The sequence below is a fragment of the Rhamphochromis longiceps genome, linkage group LG4 (genome assembly GCF_057381845.1).
Source record: "Rhamphochromis longiceps isolate RC_006_pf linkage group LG4, R_longiceps_female_GT1.1, whole genome shotgun sequence".
In the NCBI taxonomy this organism is placed as follows: Eukaryota; Metazoa; Chordata; class Actinopteri; order Cichliformes; family Cichlidae; genus Rhamphochromis; species Rhamphochromis longiceps.
Genome location: NC_140560.1, coordinates 6,967,975 through 6,988,436, shown reverse-complemented (window position 1 = coordinate 6,988,436; position 20,462 = coordinate 6,967,975). Strand labels below are relative to the sequence as shown.

At 40.9% G+C, this 20,462-nt stretch overlaps 2 protein-coding genes across 16 annotated transcripts in view; both read left to right on the top strand.

The window, feature by feature from the left end:
• hoxb3a (homeobox B3a) overlaps nucleotides 1-10,769 on the top strand; it is a 79,092-nt gene extending 68,323 nt beyond the window's left edge. For all 15 annotated transcript variants that reach the window (XM_085403080.1, XM_085403072.1, XM_085403074.1 and 12 more), the window contains 2 exons: nucleotides 3,166-3,875; nucleotides 6,922-10,769. In XM_085403080.1, the coding sequence (XP_085259206.1) occupies nucleotides 3,287-3,875; nucleotides 6,922-7,793 (1,461 nt within the window). In that variant the 5' untranslated portion in view covers nucleotides 3,166-3,286 and the 3' untranslated portion in view covers nucleotides 7,794-10,769. The remainder of the gene's footprint in view (nucleotides 1-3,165; nucleotides 3,876-6,921) is intronic.
• A 137-nt stretch (nucleotides 10,770-10,906) lies between these two features.
• On the top strand, nucleotides 10,907-20,246 carry hoxb2a (homeobox B2a). Its single transcript, XM_085403088.1, has 2 exons — nucleotides 10,907-16,270; nucleotides 17,619-20,246. The coding sequence occupies exons 1-2, from the start codon at nucleotides 15,787-15,789 to the stop codon at nucleotides 18,425-18,427; spliced, it is 1,293 nt and encodes a 430-aa protein (XP_085259214.1). The 5' UTR covers nucleotides 10,907-15,786; the 3' UTR covers nucleotides 18,428-20,246.
• The last annotated feature ends 216 nt before the right edge of the window (nucleotides 20,247-20,462 follow it).

Below are 20,462 nucleotides of genomic sequence, written 5' to 3'. Positions count from 1 at the left end.
AGTTTGTGGACGCGGAGTGGCTGGCTCAGTGATTTATGGCCTGTATGACTTCAATCCCGGTTCAAGAAGAGTTCACAATGCTTTAAACTGCCGTAGCTACCCGCCACAAGCAACCCCCCTTTTTCTTTCGACCGTCCATCTCTGTCCTTTTCTGTTCAGCTTTTTCCGTCCTCATCTCTTCCACTACGCTTTCCACGCCTCTTCCTCACTTAAATTATATTTAGGAGCGATGGCCGGCTGTTTTTCTGTAATGGGTGATGCACTTTTCTCGTTCAATTTTTGTCCCTCCACAGGCTCCTGTTTTATTATCATTTGGGTATATGGGATGCATTGTAATTATTCCTAAAATATTTTGATGGTGTAATTTTAATCACACATGAATATTTAGCGCCTTTAGCGATTTCAGTCTAAAATGAGACCGTGAACATAGCAACAATAGCTCTCTTTATTGTTTGTCGTTTAGAGTCTGTATAATTGGTCTCTCTCTCTCTCTCTCTCTCTCTCTCTCTCTCTCTCTCTCTCTCTCTCTCTCTCTCTCTCTCTGTTAATGGGATAAAGAATACGTGGATTGTCCAAGTTAATGCATTCTCTCTGTCTCACTGTCTACATAGCTCTTCATGGCAGACGCCATTTGTAATTTTATATCCCAGGATAAAACACAGACACTGGACACCAAGGCCGACCCGCCTCCTCTCTACCCCCCCCACACCACTTCTCTTCCCTCTCCCCCTCTCTATCTCCCTCTCTGTGTTGTTTTTGTTTGGGTGGCTGTTTCTCTGTCAGTGTAAGTGGATTATTCAGGCAGGCGTCTAGCAAAGTTGGTGATTGTATTAAGCTGTAGCACTACAAGCCAGGGGCAGAGACATTACGTGTCCCGTTTAATGGCGAAACAGCGATATGATTTAATAACATATTCCTCCTACACTCACTGCCATGCCCCCCCACTCCCCCCCACCCGCCTCCATCTTTCTCCCTCTGTCGTTGGGACTATTCCTTAGAGTAAATAATTAGGATTCCAGGTTGTCTACTAGAAAGATAAATGGGTGACATGTGTGACGTGCTGAGAGCCGGAGAAAGGCTGGACTATTTGATTTTGAGAAAAAAATGGGAACACATTTTAAAATAGTTGAAAAGTGAATTATATTATTTTAGCACAATTTTACCAATCTATAAAGTTATTGGTGACTGAACTGCGATTTCTTGGTGTTACTGGTAGAAGACAGATATCAATAAAACAAATTTGATGGTTTTTGTTGTTATCACGCTGATAGCATTACTATCTCCAATTCCTTCTTCTAGTATCTTAAGTTATGTTGGCGATATATCATTCAGGCCTGTTCTTTATATATACCGTGTGCAGAACCATCAGTAGGCTATATGAAGTAGACTTCGATACACACAATCCTATTTTCGGTGCAGCTTTCATGAAGCTCGGGCCTGGTATCTGTCATTCTAATGTATCGTCTTACCTTCGCACGTGCTTTAGCAAATTCTTTTCTTTTTGTTTTGTTTTGTTTTTTAACCTTATTTTTTTCTATACATTTCTCCTAAACGAGATCCACTATAGCAGGACTAATACAAAAATATCTTCGACATTAGAGCGAAATAAAAGAGATGGCTAATAATAGTGAGCCGTTGTTGCAATATGGAGCCGGGAGCCAGGCTAAAATACTGGTAGGGTTAACTTGGAAAGCCCCAGTAGGCCTAGTTTTAGATGTAGCTAGTGCTAGCGCTGCTCAGCTTGTGTGTAATGGAAGAGCTGCTTCATCTCCTCTTTTCTGCGTCAGACAGTTTATCTCCACAGAAGCAACGAATGCCAGGTGTTCTCTCGTGTCTGTCAAGCCGGCCTTTTACGGCCACAGGCCCACACCAGCGGTGAGCGCAAGATACAGTGTGTGGAGGCTAACCCTGCTGTTTTTCCTTTCCTTTTTTCTCTCTTTCTCTCTTTTTAACTAAAGGCGCCGTGATTGAGCATTCTGACAGCTTAACCCTCATGGGTTGTTGACTAGTGAAATTTCTGCCGGGAGCCTCCTTTCTTTCTTGTCTTGTCTTTTTTTTTTTTTTTTTTTTTGCAAAAAACAATATAAATCGTATATTGTTGAGCGCAATTACATTTTATAATATGTTTCCATTTACTGTTTACCTCACGATAAATCAATCAATAAATCAGTAAATACATAAAACATTACTTGTATACTGAGATCCGAGTTCTAACCTATACTTCACCTTTTAAATACTTTTCGTCATCAGTAATATTTGTTACTTTTTTCTCCGTTTAAGATAGATAGATAGATAGATAGATAGATAGATAGATAGATAGATAGATAGATAGATAGATTGATTGATTCTTTTTTATGGGGGAAAAAACCCTGGTGAAACAAAAATCCTTTCCGCTTGGATTCCTGTGAGTGAAGACAAGTGAGGTAACAGCAGAGAGAACACAGTAAATCACAGGCGGAAAGTAGAGGTTGACAGAAATAGACTACCTACATCAGTCACAAAGGAAAATAGATATGGGCCGTGTCCACTGCCGCCATTACACATAAAATGTCGTTTTCAGCCCGAATAACAGCACACTTTTGATGGTAATTCTTTATTAGGAAAACTTCAAAAATAACGAATATCTCTGGAATGTATGGAAGAAGAACCAACATATCTTAAAATTTTATGATGATGGATTTTAATTTATTCTGTTTAAAAACAAATCTAAGTAAATTGCGTAATTTTCGTTGCATAAAAACAGAAAATAATTGGTTAAAATCATAAAAAAAATAAAAGCCATTAATCTACAACTACAGATTAATGGCTGTTATTGATAATAACAAACTATAGCAGTAATAAAAACTGCAGTTAATTACAATTTAAACAGAAATTGCAACATTAAATAACTGACCCACCCAGCAGTGTGTGTGTGTGTGTGTGTGTGTGTGTGTGTGTGTGTGTGTGTGTGTGTGTGTGTGTGTGTGTGTGTGCATTTGTACAAGAAAGGCTGTGCAATGAGATCAGAAGAGCGTCTGCAGGCTGTGCACTGGCCTCCAAAGGGAGGGGGATGGGGGCTGTGGAAAGAAAAGCAGTGGTTTCTATTCACGTCATGGTGCCTTTCATTCAAGGAAGATGGATTTATCTTTCTCATTTCTTTCTTTCTGTCTCTTCCTAACCTTTTAGGTCAGGTTGCAGGGGACCGTTGGAGAGACACCGTCACGTGACCCCCGGTACCAAATGGTCTTCCGGCAGTGGCTCTCAATAAGGACCGGAGCACAAGAAGACGCCGCCACTTCTCACAGAGATGCAGAAAACAACATACTACGACAACTCCTCAACACTTTTTGGTGGCTACTCATCCTACCCAGTGCAGGGGGCAGCAGTGGGAGCAGGAGCAGCCGCCAATGGCTTCGGGGGCTATGATGCCCCGGTCCCAGCATCTCACCACCAGCCGATCTTCCAGTCGGCTACCCATCTGGATGTGGATTCATACCAGCGCTCTGCCTGCTCTTTACAGTCACTGGGCAGTAATGGTGGCCACCAGCAGCAGCAGCTAGCCAAGACCAAGGAGTTGAATGGCAGCTGCATGCGGCCCAGTCTGCCACCTGAGCACCACCCTGGCTCCCAAGTGTCCCCTCCACTTCCCCCCAACCCCAGCAACGGTAATACTGGGGCTCAGCAGCCAGGTGGCAGTACTGGGTCCTCCTCACTCTCTAAATCAGGCACCAATAAGTCATCTACTTCTTCCTCCTCTACATCATCTTCCACATCGTCTTCATCCTCTTCACTGCCGCCCAACCCAACCCTGGCCAAGCAGATTTTTCCCTGGATGAAAGAGTGTCGTCAGACGACTAAGCAGAAAAACTGTTCACCCAGCAACAACTCTGGCAATGGTGTGTTCCAATACACCTGTCTCTGTCGGTCTTTCTGTCTTTGCTTTGATTTCCCCCATGGAGCACCACAGTTACAGCACAGCCTACCTCTTTGTATCTCTCATTATTGCTTTCCCTGGCTCCCCCAGTCCTTCCTTTCCTCTTTCATTTTCCTTCCTCATTAGCATCTTTGTTCCTATTATCCCACATCCCTCTTTCCTCACCTCTCTTATCAACATCCTCTTTCCAGCATCAGATCCCCAGAGAATTTACAAGGTTTCTTAGGCTTTTATGGCAAGCCAGGTTCCCACAGGCACTAGCTGAGACAGGGACTAGTAGCCGCCTGTTCTGTTCTCTCTCTGTATCTGGTGACTGAGTTTATTGTAGTTCTAGTTAATTTTGGTAGTTAATAGTGTAGCTGGTAAGTGGAGTTTACTAAAGCCATTGATCTCTGAGTATTTTCAGTGACCAGTTCACTAACAGAATGGTTACGTAAGCTCCAGCTTTAGTTTGTTTCCATTAGTAAAAGACGCTAAAGGTCTAATGTAAAACTGTCTGGCCAATATTGAAAACTAAAAGAAGTGTTCAGTAAAATACATGAAAAGGGAGGAAAACCCATTTACTTCTATTAGCAGCAGAAAATCCATGTTCTGTGATGTGTCAAAAATGAAATGTTTGCATGCTATAGGGTTACGGTCAACACCAGTGATGAATTAGACTTAGCCCGTAGTTAAAATAAAGACTTGAAGCAGGAAGAAACAGCTGGCGTGGTTCTGTTAAGAGCAACTATACCTTTAAAAGTCAGGAAAGAAAAAGGTTGTATTTTGCTTTGTTTTGAATAGCAGACAGGTAAAAACAACATTGTGCAGTTTTACAGTCATATCCTGGAACTACTTCTTGATGAACAACAGTTGGAATTTGCATTGATCTTCTGGAACCTGTCAGGGATGGAGTTGTTAGGCTAGTCAAATTTCAATGACAAAATGTGAAGCAGTCATGAAAAAGCAATCTGTTTGTTCAGGTACATCGGCATAAATTGTAAACATTATGTTTTGAGACTTTGAAACTATATGTAATTATATGAAATATATTTAATTCCTGCAATACATCTTTACACTCTTTCAACAGAGAGAATGTATCACCTTGGCAGCCAAGACATTTTTTAGACCAAATGAATTATTTTTATTATCTAACTCTACAAAATTTGTACATAAATACAGAGAAAGTATTTTCTAATAACTAGATTAAATATTTGACAGTTTCGAAATTGATAGATAGAATTACAAGAATAACAAAAGGTATATTTATTCATATTTGACTGAACTGGAAAATTTTGCAGACATTCAGAGATGACAAATACCTGGTTTTACTGGGAATTAGTGTCAAATCTTAGGAAAAGAATAATAGTTAAGCGAGTTACATAAACCTTGTTGGCAGGCTATCTTGAGATGACTTTCTTATCAAGTAAGACTAAAAACTTCTCTAAAGACATCACTAAGGTAAAAATATAATCTATCAACATGCTGCCACAAACCTGCAACCAGTAGCTTATACCTCTCTTCATTCTTCCACCTCCTCCTCCCTATCCTGCACTTCTTTCTCCTTTCATCACTCCATGAAAATGATTTGCTTTCCGATTGCTCGCCTTTCTTCCTTCTCCTCATTTTTGTTGCTCATTGAAAAGCCACTTTAAGTAGAAAGATATTAACAGGAAGAATTTAAATGTCATGTATGATAACAGATAAATAGATTTTCAAGGAGAGGGTGAGAGAATGATGAACAGACATTTGAAATGGAAGATATTAGCATCTGGATGATAAATTTGAATACCATCAGCATGTCTGATAACGGGAAAATAACACAGTCATTGAGGCAGACAGATATGTTATTTCATTTGGTGGTTATCATTCAGAAAAAATGAATATGAGTGTGATAATCATATTCAAAAACATTTCAGCTGACCAGACAAAAAACTGAAAAGAGATTAGACTGTTTATCAATGAAAATTTCAAACAATCATTTAGAGAGTGTCACTGCTCCAGACTAGTTACTGCTCTCATCTTTCCATCTCTGTTTATAGAAATACGATAACAAAGAAAACATAATGAATGACTGGATCTAGGTTTCCTTAAACTGTACTGTATCAGCTGTTACTAATGAGAATGCACCGCTAGCACGCACATACAAACATTTATATCAGAGGCTGCTGTGCCACACGTGCACACAAGGATGAGAGAGGTTATGTTGTTTTGAGCAACTGTATAACATAATCAAAAACTCAAGATAGGAAAAAAAAGAGGTTGAAGCTATCGGATTATCCCGTGTTACTGTTTTAGTTTAACTATCAGGTACTACAGTTTTAAAAGCACAGGAGTTCATTGCCATATGGAAAATTCTGAGCTAAAGAAAATAACTTTAGACTCAAGCTATTTCACTTTCATCACTAGTTGTCTCAGAACTTCACTGGATCCACAAATGTACTTCCTGGGAGAGAAAATGATAGGAAACAGGTCTTTATCAAATATGCATGTGTTCAATCCCTTTTCTCTAAACAACTTTCTGTTTCTATTAGAATTCACTGTTATAATGACATAAATGAGATGAGAAGTTTGACTTTTCCTGGCAAGCAAATTGAAGTGAGTGCAGGTCAACCTCAGTTCCTGCTCATGAGTCCTTGTGCTGCAGCTGGTGTTGCTGTGGGGGGTTTGTCTTTCCAGCCAAGATGCAATTTAGCTTCTCTCGGCCAGCACTGGGGCCTCCACAGCTTAATAACTGCCACTGTTATGAAGTGTTGACAACTAATATCAAGGGATTCAGTCGGCCTGCTAGACCCCCCCCTCTGCTTTATTAAGAACCTGAATGCTTTTAATTTCCTTCAGCATGCAGCCTGATTATGTTATATTCTCTCTACCTTTCTCGATCTCTCAGCTTTTACCTTCTTAAGATGCCAACATTCTTTTTTAAATATCCTTGGTTTCTTGCCTTTCTTCCACTGTCAACCAGGTATTTTTCTGTGGGTGGCTATGCCCTCATGTTTTCTCACATTCACTTTTTGTTCTCTTGTCAGCATCAGGAGGAGCTGAGAGTGGCAGCAGCGGGGAGAAGAGTCCAACTGGTGGCTCGTCAGCATCATCTAAGAGGGCTCGAACAGCATATACCAGTGCCCAGCTTGTTGAGCTGGAGAAGGAGTTCCATTTCAACCGGTACCTGTGCCGGCCACGACGCGTGGAAATGGCCAACCTGCTCAACCTGTCAGAACGCCAGATCAAGATTTGGTTCCAGAACCGACGCATGAAGTACAAGAAGGACCAGAAGAACAAGGGCCTGAGTTCCAGCTCTGGAGGGCCCTCACCAACAGGCTCTCCTCCTCTGCCCTTGCAGTCTTCTGCCAGCTTTCTCAATTCAATGCACCCAATGGGAGGGGGAGGTGGAGGAGGCAGCACAGGCTATGACGCGCCATCTCCACCATCCTTTGGCAAGCCCCACCAGGGAGTGTCTTACTCCATGTCCACTGCCTATTCAAATGTCCCCATGAAGGGCTGCCCCCCCCAGCAGAAGTATGGCACCCCAGAACAAGACTATGGTGATCCCCATCCCCACCACAGCCTAGTGCAGGCTAATAGTGCTGGCTATGGGACACCCACCAATATACAGGCCAGTCCAGTCTATGTGGGGGGTGCTAATTATGTGGAACCCATGCCTGGCTCAGGGCCTTCCATGTATGGGCTTAACCACCTCGGCCCCACCCCACCCCACCACCAAACCATGGACTACAATGGCGCAGGGCCCATGTCAGCTGCCAACCAGCACCATGTGGGTGGAGGGGGTCCCCCGGGTCCCTGTGACCCACCTACACACCCGACATACACCGAACTGTCGGCACACCACACCTCGACTCAGGGCAGAATCCAGGAAGCACCCAAGCTCACTCACCTGTAGCAGGTTTGGAACAAAATGACAACATACAAAAAAGTGAAGACCACATCGAACAAATCATGGCTCACAAACAGACTTACACATAGGGAGACTAGTGCTGCAGCAGGATAGCATGAGAGGCAAAAGAAGACTCACAGGGGCCGTCCAGTGGTTTGTCCTGAGCTCTGAAGTCACAAAGGGGAACAGCCAGTGTTGGGTAGTGTTCTGCCACCGCCCTGTTTTCACTGCCTTCATAAAGAGCTCCACTAAATCTGATTAAGACGAGACCTTTCAGTGCTACCTTGAAACGGCAGGTAATTTAATTTTAAAAAGACAGCAGTATCGAGTATCACAGATGAACCCAAACCTTTCATATTGTCAAATAACTTGATGAAAGGCATATCTGCATATCCAATGCTGGAAACAACAGCAGTGTATTATAATGCAAACTCTTTTTTAAAATAGATTTTTCAAACTTATTAAACTAACTAGTATAATGTCTATTGCTCTAACTTTATGTAACACAAACTTTAAGTAACACAAATTTTAAACCATATTGAATCATATTTGAATTTGGATTAAACATTTAACTTTTACTTTAGTGGTATAGTCATTTTAAAAACGAACCCATCTACACAGTATTCCACAGCCCCAGGGAAATGAGGTGTATTGTAGGGAGAGGTCAGGTGTACATTCAGTCCCCATGCTGCTCTTTGCTGCTGCAGACAATGCATATCAAGGAGCTTGTCTTATGGCAGAGATACATTGGCAGCTGTTTAGTATGACAGGATCCACGTTGAGCACCGTTGTATAGTCATTTGTCAGATTGAGACTGAAATGAAAACCACCATGTTCGCACAGAAAAAATCAGGAAGATTTGTTCAAAACAGCATAAAAAAACCCTAAAAATTTTGAATTTAAGACACTTAGCAATAAGTACAACATTATTAAAACTAATTTATTTTATAATTTAATATAATGCTTTCCCAGACTATACAGGTCTCCTGATACTGTAAAAAACTGAGAACTTAGTTATGTTTCTATTTTTAGCCTTTCAAGTAGAAAGTGGGGTGAGGAGTGATTGTGTGTGTATGTTGGGCACGTGAGCACAGCAAATTCTGGAGTAGTTTAGCTACTGTGTATTAAAAGGACTCTTTTGGAGGTAGCATTTAGTCTAAAATTGTACTTTGATACTTAATAGGACACATATATGAACGCAGCTCTCCCCCTTCTAAATGAAATGATTGAAATTTTAATGCCCAGTTAACAAGGTGGTTAGATTTATGGTGCTGAGTTCTCTTCCCCTCCAGACAACACATGTTGTTGTCAGCCAGGTTGAGCTATGTGGAGGACTCTGTCTCTATACCAGCTTGCGAGAGAGAGAAAAGAAGGAGACAGAGTGAAATGGAGAGCAGAAATATATAGCTGGAGCTGGCAGAACACATCTTCTCCTGCAAAAACCACTCGACGGTCACTGTCCCTTTCTGGCTCCTGCTGTATAACCATCTCAGACCCAGTCTTTACTAACCCACTGTCTCTTGTCTATGGCAGCAGCACATGGGTTCAGAAGGAGGCAAAACCTCCCACAGTTCCCCAGACAACCCCCCCCCCCCCCCCACCACCACCACCACCACCACCACCACCTCCACCCCCTTTCCCAACCACATACACACACATCCATCACACGGACAGCCTACCTATCGCTCGAACAGGGTTTAAGAAGCTATGAGCTCAATTGCTAAAGTACTCATCGACACACATCTGTGCTAAGCTACTTTAGCTAATCACACCTTCATGCACACACAGCAGTGCTAAGCTAGCAATGTTTCATCAACACACCTCCATAGCCAGGGTACGCCAGCTGTTGACACCTTCAAACAAACACACGAGAGGACATGGAAGAAACATTTAAAATTCCTTATTTTAGCACATTATTGACACAGGGTAAATGCGAAAGAGCAGAGAATATTATTTATTTATGTTGAGGTATATCATTGCTGTCTCTCTCTTTCTCGCTCTCTCTTTCTCTCTCTTTATCACTTTGGAAGAGTTAACTTACAATAGAGGACACCGATGCATAAAAGTCCACACTTTCTCCTGTGTTGTTTTGTTCTCACATATCTTGACTTTTAACATGGATACAGGGTATATATTTGAACAAGAAATGCATGTCCCAGAAGTCAGAGCTGCTGTGTAAAACACATTTTTAAAACTACTGGGTTTATTTGCTTGAACCATCAGTGAGTGCATACAGTGCACACAGAGCCTATGCAGTGTGGAACAAACACAAGCAGTGTGCGCTCGACTCTCTCTAAACTTGCTGATGTTTAGGAAGTGAATCCCTGGTTTTGTTTTTAAAAGTGCATGATTTACACAAAAGCTTGCCACATCTGGGCATCATTGTTGCACTTAGAGTTTACATTTTGATGGTTAAAGGTAAAAAAAAAAAAATAATAATAATAATAATGAAATCTTATTTTGAAGACGAAAGGCCCTCCAATCAAAGCGTCTTTTGCCAATGTGTGTTCAAGTGAACATTCATATAAAATATTTATTTGTTATAGCCAGTTTAAAAAAAGACTTTCTGTTTTGTATGACTATTATTTATCCTTCATGTATTTATATCGAGAAAAAATACTGTACTTTTTTAGTATTTACCTGTTATGAAAGAAAAAAAAACATTGTTTCTTCTTGTCCATTGTACTAAAGTTACATTTTTTAGTTCTTGTATTTTAGAAGAAAATTAGTAGTTTTTATGTTCCTATACTGACCCTTGTACATAAATGTCCTGGCTTGTACAGGGGAAAAGGCAAGTGTGGGGATTGTTGAACCACCCATGCATAGTGGGAAAATATAGACTAACTATTAGATGGAAAAAAGAACAAGTCTTTTTGGAGAAAAAAACAAGTTCTTCTTTTGTCCTTTGTAGATCCTTTTTCTTTCACTGTTGAGAGAGTTGAATGTTGAACAATTCTTTAATAAAATGTTATGTTATTCAGAGCTAGCCTCAGTGTTTTAAGAATCACAGGAGTGTAAAGCTTGATTCATGCTGTTTTGGTAAAAAAAAAAAAAAAAAGACTGAAAAGTCAGCATCAGATAATGTTAAAACAAGCAGAATACTACTATCACAGTGAAGGTATCAGCAGAGAATCCTGCTCCTCTTATTTAGATTATTATGGTCAAACGAATGCTGGATTTCCTTGGGTTAATATGAAATATCAAATTTACAAATAGGAGATTTGTTGCTAAGATAAAGTTACAATTGCTATGATTATATAAATATGTAGAATGTTGATTATCACAACATATTCAGTATGATTGAAAATTCTTCAACCTACTAAAATCTTTAAAGCCACCACACAAATAAGCAGTTAAAACACAAATCTTATAGATACTGACATGTGTGAAAGACATGCTTGTTATTTTACTTAGATAACGCAAACACAGTGCCTCAAATATGTCAACACAAAAGAGGAATGGATTTTACTGGCTTTTTTCTAGATGTGCAGTATTTAGGAAAGGTGTCAAATAAAAGTAAAATTCCAAGTAAATTTGCTTTCTAATTCACTTCATACAATCGTTGTTTTAGGTGCTTTTATAAAAGATGAACTCAGAAATGTATTTATGATTAGCCTAGACTTTTTAGTTGGTTAAAGGCACTTTGTGTTGTATGTGTTAAGAGACAGTGATATGAGTGTTTGTATCATTCCATACAACAAACAGTTTTTACTAAGATTGGAGCAACAGTCCTGACCTTTTAATAGCTAAATCTTCACACAGTCTAAACAGCACTTTTGTTGCATTAGTTATAATCTCAATCAGTAAGAATTAGAAGTTAAACATTCACCATCCCATCAGTCTTTCACTGCATTCTGTAAGATTCCGTACTAAAAAGTACCATTTTTTTAAGTGAAATAAATATGCATAAAAATACTTTTAAAGATGAAAGTAAAAACTTGAACTCAGAAACTCATAATAGGACTTGGTACTTGTTTCAAAAGCCTCTAGAGTGCATAATAGTGTCAAAAGGTTAAATCAGATTGAAAATTTGACTGTCAAATTTGTTAGATAGTTAGTATAGTATAGAATATATATAATGTAGATATAATATAGAAACAAATGCTGCTCATAAACCACAGATTAGGTGTGGCCGTGACTTAGTTCAAACAGCTTGTCTCTGATTCAGAGATGACCTGACTCTGGTGCCAGTAGTGAATACTGGGTCGGTGTCTGAGGATAAAGCATCACAGTCAGAAAACTTACAGAATTGTCCAAAAAAGAAAAGACCTTTAGCTTTCAGAAAACCTTCTCGCTGCTTCGCTTTGCTGTACAAACTAGAGAGAAGAAGGGCTTTATTATCTGATACCACTGTAAGAATAGGAAATGTATAAATCACCACCTATTACTCTGCTATTTAGTTGCTGTCTGGTATTAATTGCTGGGATAGCAGCAGCAGCCATCCTTTTTGCTAATATCAGGTGGTCTTAAGGTTGGGATTAATATTAAAGTACAAAACCTTTTCCTACAAAACCTGAAAAATAAGCACCAGATACTGTACTAATGTGTTTTGAGTTTTTGTTTTCTTCTGGCAGCTGTTTTTTTCTGCGGGCTCAAAAAGTTGAATAAAAGAATGAGCACCAGTCCCTTCAGTCAGATGCATTTTGGTGTCATGATCAGTTAGCTGTCCTCTGGCAGTTTGGCTTTTGACACGTGTTCAGCAGTGATTATTGTCACTAGTGGTGAAGAAAACATTCAGTTTTGGTGTGCTGAATCCAGTCATTACTGCAATGATGAAGATCACTTTATAGCAGGAAGGCATTCAGTAGCCAGGCCAAACAATTTGATTTATTTTGCTTCACTGCAGCTCTCCTTAGGTATCAGTGTTTATCCAAATTAAGTAACAATTTGGCTTGACGCAGTACCAATACTAAGAATTTTCCATTCCTTTTATGTATGTATGCATATTCTTATTTATTTAGTGTTGTTCTTACCACTTTTCCAAGGTGACGAAGAAATCTTCTGATGCTAATTTAATGCCCCCAGCTTTAAATCAAAAGACAGATAAGCGCTCTGACACCTCAGGATGTTAATCAGTCAACAGAAAATACTGGCTAGTGTGCAAAAATACTGAAATCCAGTGAGTGAAAACTCCAAACAACAGCTATAGGAACAATGAAGCTGACTAGGAGGTTGCTGGAGTTGTGCAAGCTATGTATACCCATAGAGCAATTTCAATATTTTCAACAAATCCTCTCTTAGGCATTTGTGGCTAATGCTTTCCTCTTTGAAGATTTCTCATCTTGCATGCAGCTCAGCTATGTGTCAGCTGTGTGTTTATGACTAAAAAAGCCCCGAGGACTGCGCCTCGGCTCTATCACGTGATCGACCCCCACCCCTCTTCTCTCTCTCTCTCTCTCTCTCTTTCCCTCTCGCACCCGCGTGCTTGGAGGGCTGAGAGCCTCATAAAACTTGAGACATAAATCAGACTCCCATAAATAATGGCCGCACTTCCCTTTACATCTCCGTTGGACTAACAGACAATAAAAACACCTATAAGCAGAGATTGGATCTAATTTATTGCCTCATAAAAATAGACGGAGAGCTCGGATCCGCTTTAGCAGCGCAGGCACTACTGAAAATCGTCCAGCTATTAGTGTAGCACACTCACAGCTACGTAAACACGCACATTTCTCCACTTAGAATCTTTTGATTTTCATGTGTTTTGTTAGACAGAAGATGTGACAAAGCCGTCATCGTGTTATCATCCAGTATTGAACTATTTGACTACAGAAATGCTATTCTGCACATAGTATTTGTACGGTCATGATTGAATTAGAAGTGTGTTTACTGTAGTATTGGTAGTATTAAAAGAAGGAAAAGTACAACAACCTGGTCATTAGTGAACTATGAAAAATTTGAAGTTACCGAGTCTTTTCTCACGTTACATGTTTAACCAGAAATTGGGCTTTAGGCCAATCAAAATCTCAAATAATATTAATGAAAAACTGTATTTGAGATAAACAAATAAAATGTTAATATTGTCAGTGGATTAACTAAAAATGTATTTTCGTAATAATCAATTGATAATAATAATCAAATAACCGATTGCCAAAAGCGTTATTAAAATAAAATAAAATAAAATAAAATAAAATAAAATAAAATAGAAATTACACGTTCCCATCTTCAGTCGACCAATCCACGCTCTTCAGGTCTTTACTGGCATGTGGAAAAACGTTTTCTGCTCGCCACAAAATCTTCATATAAACTCCCAATTCTTTATCAAAATTTTAAAAATATGCATTCATATATATTATTAAAAAATAATTAAATTAAAAAAGAGAGAGAATGAACGCTGCTCGCTCAGCAACTTGTGTCTGCCTTGTGGGCTTGTGTTTTCCGTGCCCATACAGCCTCGGCCTACTCACTGCCTGCGCTCAATGGCGTTTCCTCCCACACACATTTCTGCCTTTTTGCTGCCTTTTTCTCTTTCTTAGAGCCTGGGGTGAGGCAAAGCGACTTGGAAAGAAACGTGGCGGGGGGGGGGGAGGGAGCTAAGAACTTTTCAGTCTTTTATTTCAGTCATATCCATAATACGTCGAATCGAGCCCCGAAAGGAAGAGAAAGAGTGAGGGTGGATTTTTCCTTGTTATTTAGGGAGAGAGAGAGAGGCTGCTGTCAGACTCTTTGCAGCGAGAGAAAGATTGATCACCGCACTTCGTTTTCTTCCACTCGGGGCTATTCGGGCCCTCCCCAAAATATTCCCAGCTAAACAAATGACCGCTTCTTGATCTCTCGCAAAATCTACATGTGCGTCCTGTTGAGTCTAAAGGCCACTCTCACTTACAGTTACCATTTATACTGCTGCTGTATTCTTTTTATCATAAGAAGTAGAGTAGCGTTCTCTCCTTTTTCCCCAGCTGGGTGAAGCGACCTCGCTGTGAACTCTCCCTCTCCCTCTGCGTAAACACGGCGAACATTTTAACACCGTGGAGAGAGGGTGGGAGAGGAACCGTGGTATCTTGCAAGAAGAATTTTCGAGCCTCTCTGAAAAGGTTATTTTAGGGTAAGATTATATTTAGACCTTGTTTAAAGTTTCCTCCCCTCTCATACACACCACTACGTAAATGTGATATCTATTAGATATAAAAATCGCACACTTACACATCAGTAGGCTCCCCTCACTGTCTGTCCTCAAATCTAAGCTATGCTCTTGTAAACTGTTCCCTCTGCACTACCGCTGAGCACAAATCTTCATCGTCCACTCTTCGTGCACTTCTGCGCCATCTAAAAAACTCCCAGAATGTTCTAAGCGTGACATTTCCACCCTCTGTCACACCTTCTAAGATTAATGAGCAGCGCGTTGTAAACAGGAGACATATTGTAGACGGTGCTGGCCGGCTCCATACACCTAACCGTCACCACATCACCCAGAAGACGGGGACAACATGCTCAAGAAGAGGATGCTCTATTGTTTGTGCAGCATCACCGGGCCTGGATGCGCCGGCCAGTCGCCCACACTGCGCACATGGCGAATGGCCACCGTATCGGGGCTTTTTTTCACGCCCTGTTAAAATACAACAATGGCAGCTACCCTGCGAAGTAGTATCCTGACACGACATTTGATGGAAAAAAAATAATAATGCTGCTTCCCACAGCCATCACAGCCGCCTGGCCTGGGTCCAGGATTGGCTGATTCGGATCACGTGGCCAGGAACTGGCTGCAATTTCGCCCCATAGTTCTTCAGTTTAGACTACCCAGGTCCCCACACGCTAGTAATATCACCAATATACACAATTATTATATAGCCACGGTGTTTACGCCATTGCGGTCGGGAACCTACATGTTCGTGCGTTTTTTTTCAGTTGATTTTTTTGTGAAGCCATAGTGTGTTGCGTGCGTGTGCAAGGGTGCGTGCGTGTATGTGTTTTTGTTGTTGTTTCTTCTGTTTTTATTTTTGGGGAAGGGGCTGTTCGGAGGGTATCGCCGTTTCGGGGTAAAAGCCCGTTTGAGAGAGCTATGAATTTTGAATTTGAGAGGGAGATCGGTTTCATAAACAGCCAGCCGTCCCTAGCAGAGTGCCTGACGTCCTTCCCCGCCGTCCTGGAGTCATTTCAAACTTCATCAATCAAGGAGTCGACAGTAATTCCGCCTCCCTTTGAGCACACCATCCCCAGCTTCAGCCCCTGCACAGCCAGCCAGCCGAGACCAGCTGCGAGAAGCCAGCAGAACCGGAGAGCCTCCGCCACTAATGGCCTCCAGACGCATCACGGAGCCGCCCAGCAGCCATACACGACCGGCCAGGCCCCCGCCCCGGCCACGGTCACCCCGACCGGCCCGATTGCCCACGAGTTCCCCTGGATGAAGGAGAAGAAATCATACAAGAAGTGCCCCAAGCCAGGGAGCAACTCCAGCGGTACCGGATCCATCATCCCCCCCGCCTCATCCTCCCCGTCGTCAACTGCCTCTGGGTACGCTTCGGCGGGCATCGAGTCACCCACAGGTCGGTATGGTGGGATGCCGGGTAACAGCGTGTATAGCTGCATGCATGTGTGTGGTAGTGAGTAAGAGAGTGTGCAGCATGTTCTGTTCTTTTTTTACTCGCATCACATTTCCAACAGTTATTACACCCTGCGTGGATATACTTGAATGACATTGTCTTTTCCCCCCTCCGTGTGTGTTTGTGTGTGTTTTGTGCAGCGCTGTGTCAACAGGGAAGCCATATCTAGACCACTGCATTATGCTGCAGTGCTTTGCACACTCTTTCATCATGCATTAAACAACCCATTAACGTCTTACAGATAATCCTTGTCAGTGCGGATCAATACGTGCACGCCAGCCATACTGAGGGCAGATCTTTTACATAGGCACTAAATAATTTCAGAACTTTCGAGAATCGAAAATGTATTAATTCCATGTATAATTATTTGTCTTGCGTAAAAACACACACGGGAGTTTTTTTTATTTCTCTTCTTTTTTTAATTTCATGTTCATCGCTTACATATTTGCTATAGCATATATCGCTTTCAACCTTCTTGGACGATGTGCAGTAGCAGCATGGTCATGTTATTATAGATTCATAACACAAATGAGAAGGTCGCCATGTTGGATGGAGGTGGGAAAAAATAATGGCGAGATAAGGACAAAATACGTTTGGGTGTGGAGGTGGTGGTGGGGGGTGTAGGTTTCGTCCCCACAGGAAACGCACTGCACACTATCTGATTTTGTGGGATTCAGGTTATTTCTATCTCTCACACTGAACTCTCTAACAGTCAATGCATTTTTCAAAATAAATAAATAATTTTGCAAATAAATAAGTAAGCAAACAAACAAATCGATGAAATAATGAAAGAAAGAAATTCCAGTTTTCCATTCTTATCCCCACACATTTAGAAATCTACCTCGTATCAATTTTAATGGGAATTTCTCGGCAAATTTTCTGCCTTCTTTTCTGAAGTACGAAAAAATCAAATCGAGCTTTCAGTTGTGTTTCTGACAAATACCGCCACATTCGTCTAAAAAAAAATTCCCACATTTCCACACGCATTTCCTTCTAGCTCCGTGATTTATTCGTGTTCCTCTCTGATCACAAAATGCAGAATCTCATAGCCCTCGCTGATTTACAAGACACAGAAGCACACTTTCATTGATGACATAGTTATCTTTCACTCTTCTGAGTGACGGTTGCTACTATAAGTGGAAGGTATATTTTTTAAAATATTAGTATTAGTTCTTTTTTTATTACAGGCGAGGAGCCAAGGTGAGCTCGGCGACGAAGTAGCGTATTTCTTGCAGGAAAAATAAATAAATATATATATGGGGTTTCATTTATTGTCTTTGTTCCTGTCCAGACCCGAGTCAGGCGGGCCTAGACGCTGGAGGAGCAGGCTCCCGCCGGCTGCGCACCGCCTACACCAACACGCAGCTGCTGGAGCTGGAGAAAGAGTTCCACTTCAACAAGTACCTGTGCCGGCCCAGGAGAGTAGAGATTGCCGCCCTGTTGGATCTAACCGAACGGCAGGTGAAAGTTTGGTTCCAAAACCGGCGGATGAAACATAAGCGGCAAAACACGCACGGGAGCGGAGGAAGCCATGAATCCAGCGACACGGGAGGCTTTGAGCCGCTCGAAGGCGCTGACGCCTCCTCCCCGTATTCAAGCCAGCCTCTGGAAGCATCTGGCACAGGGGAGACTGCCTCGGAGGGAGAGCCGGGAGGCGGCAATCCATCTTCGGCCGCCTACGCTAATGACAGCGGGGACAATGCACAGCCCACACCAGAGGAGGGAGACCGTTTGAGTATCCCCGAGCAGCCACCGCTGTTTACGGCATCGGGGTGCTCTGACTCTGCGACGGCTCGTCACTCTCCGGCGGTCACCAACTCTGCTGACAACCCGGGCCTGATGCAGCTGAGCGAATCCGTGCCTGGATTAACAGCAGCTCCCGAGCAGCAGGACTCCTCAATTACACCCACAGCTTCATCTGCTCCTTCTGCCGTATCTTCATCGTCCACCCTACCCGACCTCACCTTCTTCGCCGGGGACCCCTGCCTGTCACCCAGCCTGCAGAGCACCCTGGACAGCCCTGTGGATTTCTCAGAAGAGGACTTCGATCTGTTCACAAGCACACTGTGCACCATAGACCTGCAGCACCTCAACTTCTGAGACCTCGACACAAATTGAAAGTAGGGTCAAATAAAAGCGAGTGGGGCAGTGGGCAGAGGGGCCTGCGTTAATGAGAAATCCAGCAGAGGACACAACACTTATTTATTTAACAGAAATAAAAGAATATTAAAGCTTTTCGGCAACATTCCTGAAACCTTTCTCCATTAAAATATGTTTTTTTTTTTACATATTCTTCTTGCTTTTTTGGAGGGCATCATAGTTTCAAAGAAATCCAATTAATTTTTCACTTTAAAACATCGAAAGGATTTTTTTCCCCTCCTTTGAAAATATGACAATATGTGGATGTATTTTTTGTACTTCACTTTCTCGGTTTGGAATTTTTTTTTTTATTATTTATTTATTTCTTCTTTTTTTTGGGGGGGGGGGGGGGGGATGTAAATCAATCCTTATGAGTTTGTGGATTTGTTTCCTCTAGTTCATCCTGGTGCAGCTTCATGGATTCTTAAAAGCTTCTCAGGAACTGTTCACGGAGTCTGTAGGCGCAGATATCTGGACCGTTTTGACAAAATCCAAATGGGACAATGAATGAATGAATTCTCTCTTTGAACGGCACGACGCAGAGAGAGGGAAGCCCTGCTGATGACCGGAGGTTTAAACACTAGTTTATTTATTGAGATTCTTTAATAGTGAAAATCCAAATTATTTATTGTACATATATTTTCATAGTGGAATAACAATAATAATAAAAATACAAACATTTATACTGTGCCCCATGTTTTTTTTTATAGTCTCTGAATTTATAAATTAGCACATTTACGTGTGTAACCCTAACACATAGTATGGATTAATTTATTTGACAACACTAAATAGGTTAGAACGTTTTTAGACCAACAACCTACAAAATTAATTTTTTACAACACAATTTTTTACTTGTTTATTTATTACAACTATTTTTAATTATTTGTATTTTTATATATAAAGCCTATATACATGCTGTGTTTTTTGCACGGATACTTTATACATTATAACCACCTCCAAAGCAATTGAATCCAATACACTTTTCAAATTTCTCATTTCAATTCCAGTTTCAATTTATTTATTTTTTATTAGATAAGGATTAAATAATTGACCTGTTAAAATTCCTAAAATGCTTGTTTAGTTTTTCCAACTTAAAGACTATAGCCTAGGAAACTATGTATAGCTAGTGTGTTTACATGGAGATAACCTTGATAAATGGGAGCAAAATAACACATTTTCCGGAGCTGCTTGCCTTCATCAGGTGTTAGCTCAGCACGGCTAGCTCTCTGAGTACAAGCTAAGGGTTAGCACAGCGTGGCCCTCCTCCACCATCACCACCACCACCAGCAGCAGCTATTATTACAAAGTAGCAACAACAGCAGTGCTAAAAAACAATGTAGCCTTTTTTACTGACAGTGAGTGGAAGAATAGCAAGGCTCACCTGCTGCTGTAGTATGTAAACATGGAAGTTAATCCCTGATTGGCGTCCTTTTATTAAAATGTGAATGTGAAGTTAACCATGAGTGTGTCTGCCATTAGTGTGTGCGTGATTGCAAAGCTGCTCCTCCTCCCGCGGAGTCAAAATGGCGCTGAAGACAAAGCAGGATGTGAACAATAAGCAGTAGCAGCCATTACAGGATGATCAGCTCAGTGTGACAGGCAGGATGTTTGTGTGAGGACAGCGAGCAGAAAGGACAGAAGAAACATTTTATATTTATTTTAACAAAGGATTATGGTTGACTGTTCCCATCTTATAAGGAAAAAAAGTAGAGTATAAGATGATAATGGCAACAAACTAAAAAAAAAGCTTTATAATTATTTGAATGTAAAAAACAAAGCATATCATACATACATATATACATATATAAAAATTGTAAAAAAAAAAAAAAAAAAAGAAAGAAAAAAAGAGCTGCATTCTATTACACAATAATAATAATGTATAAAAGTTATAATCTGATAATAAAATGTATTAGTTGCTAACATAATTAAAAAGTCCAAAATATAAATATGTTGTACCAAATTTAAACCATTTTTGGCTTATTTATTTGAAACAATA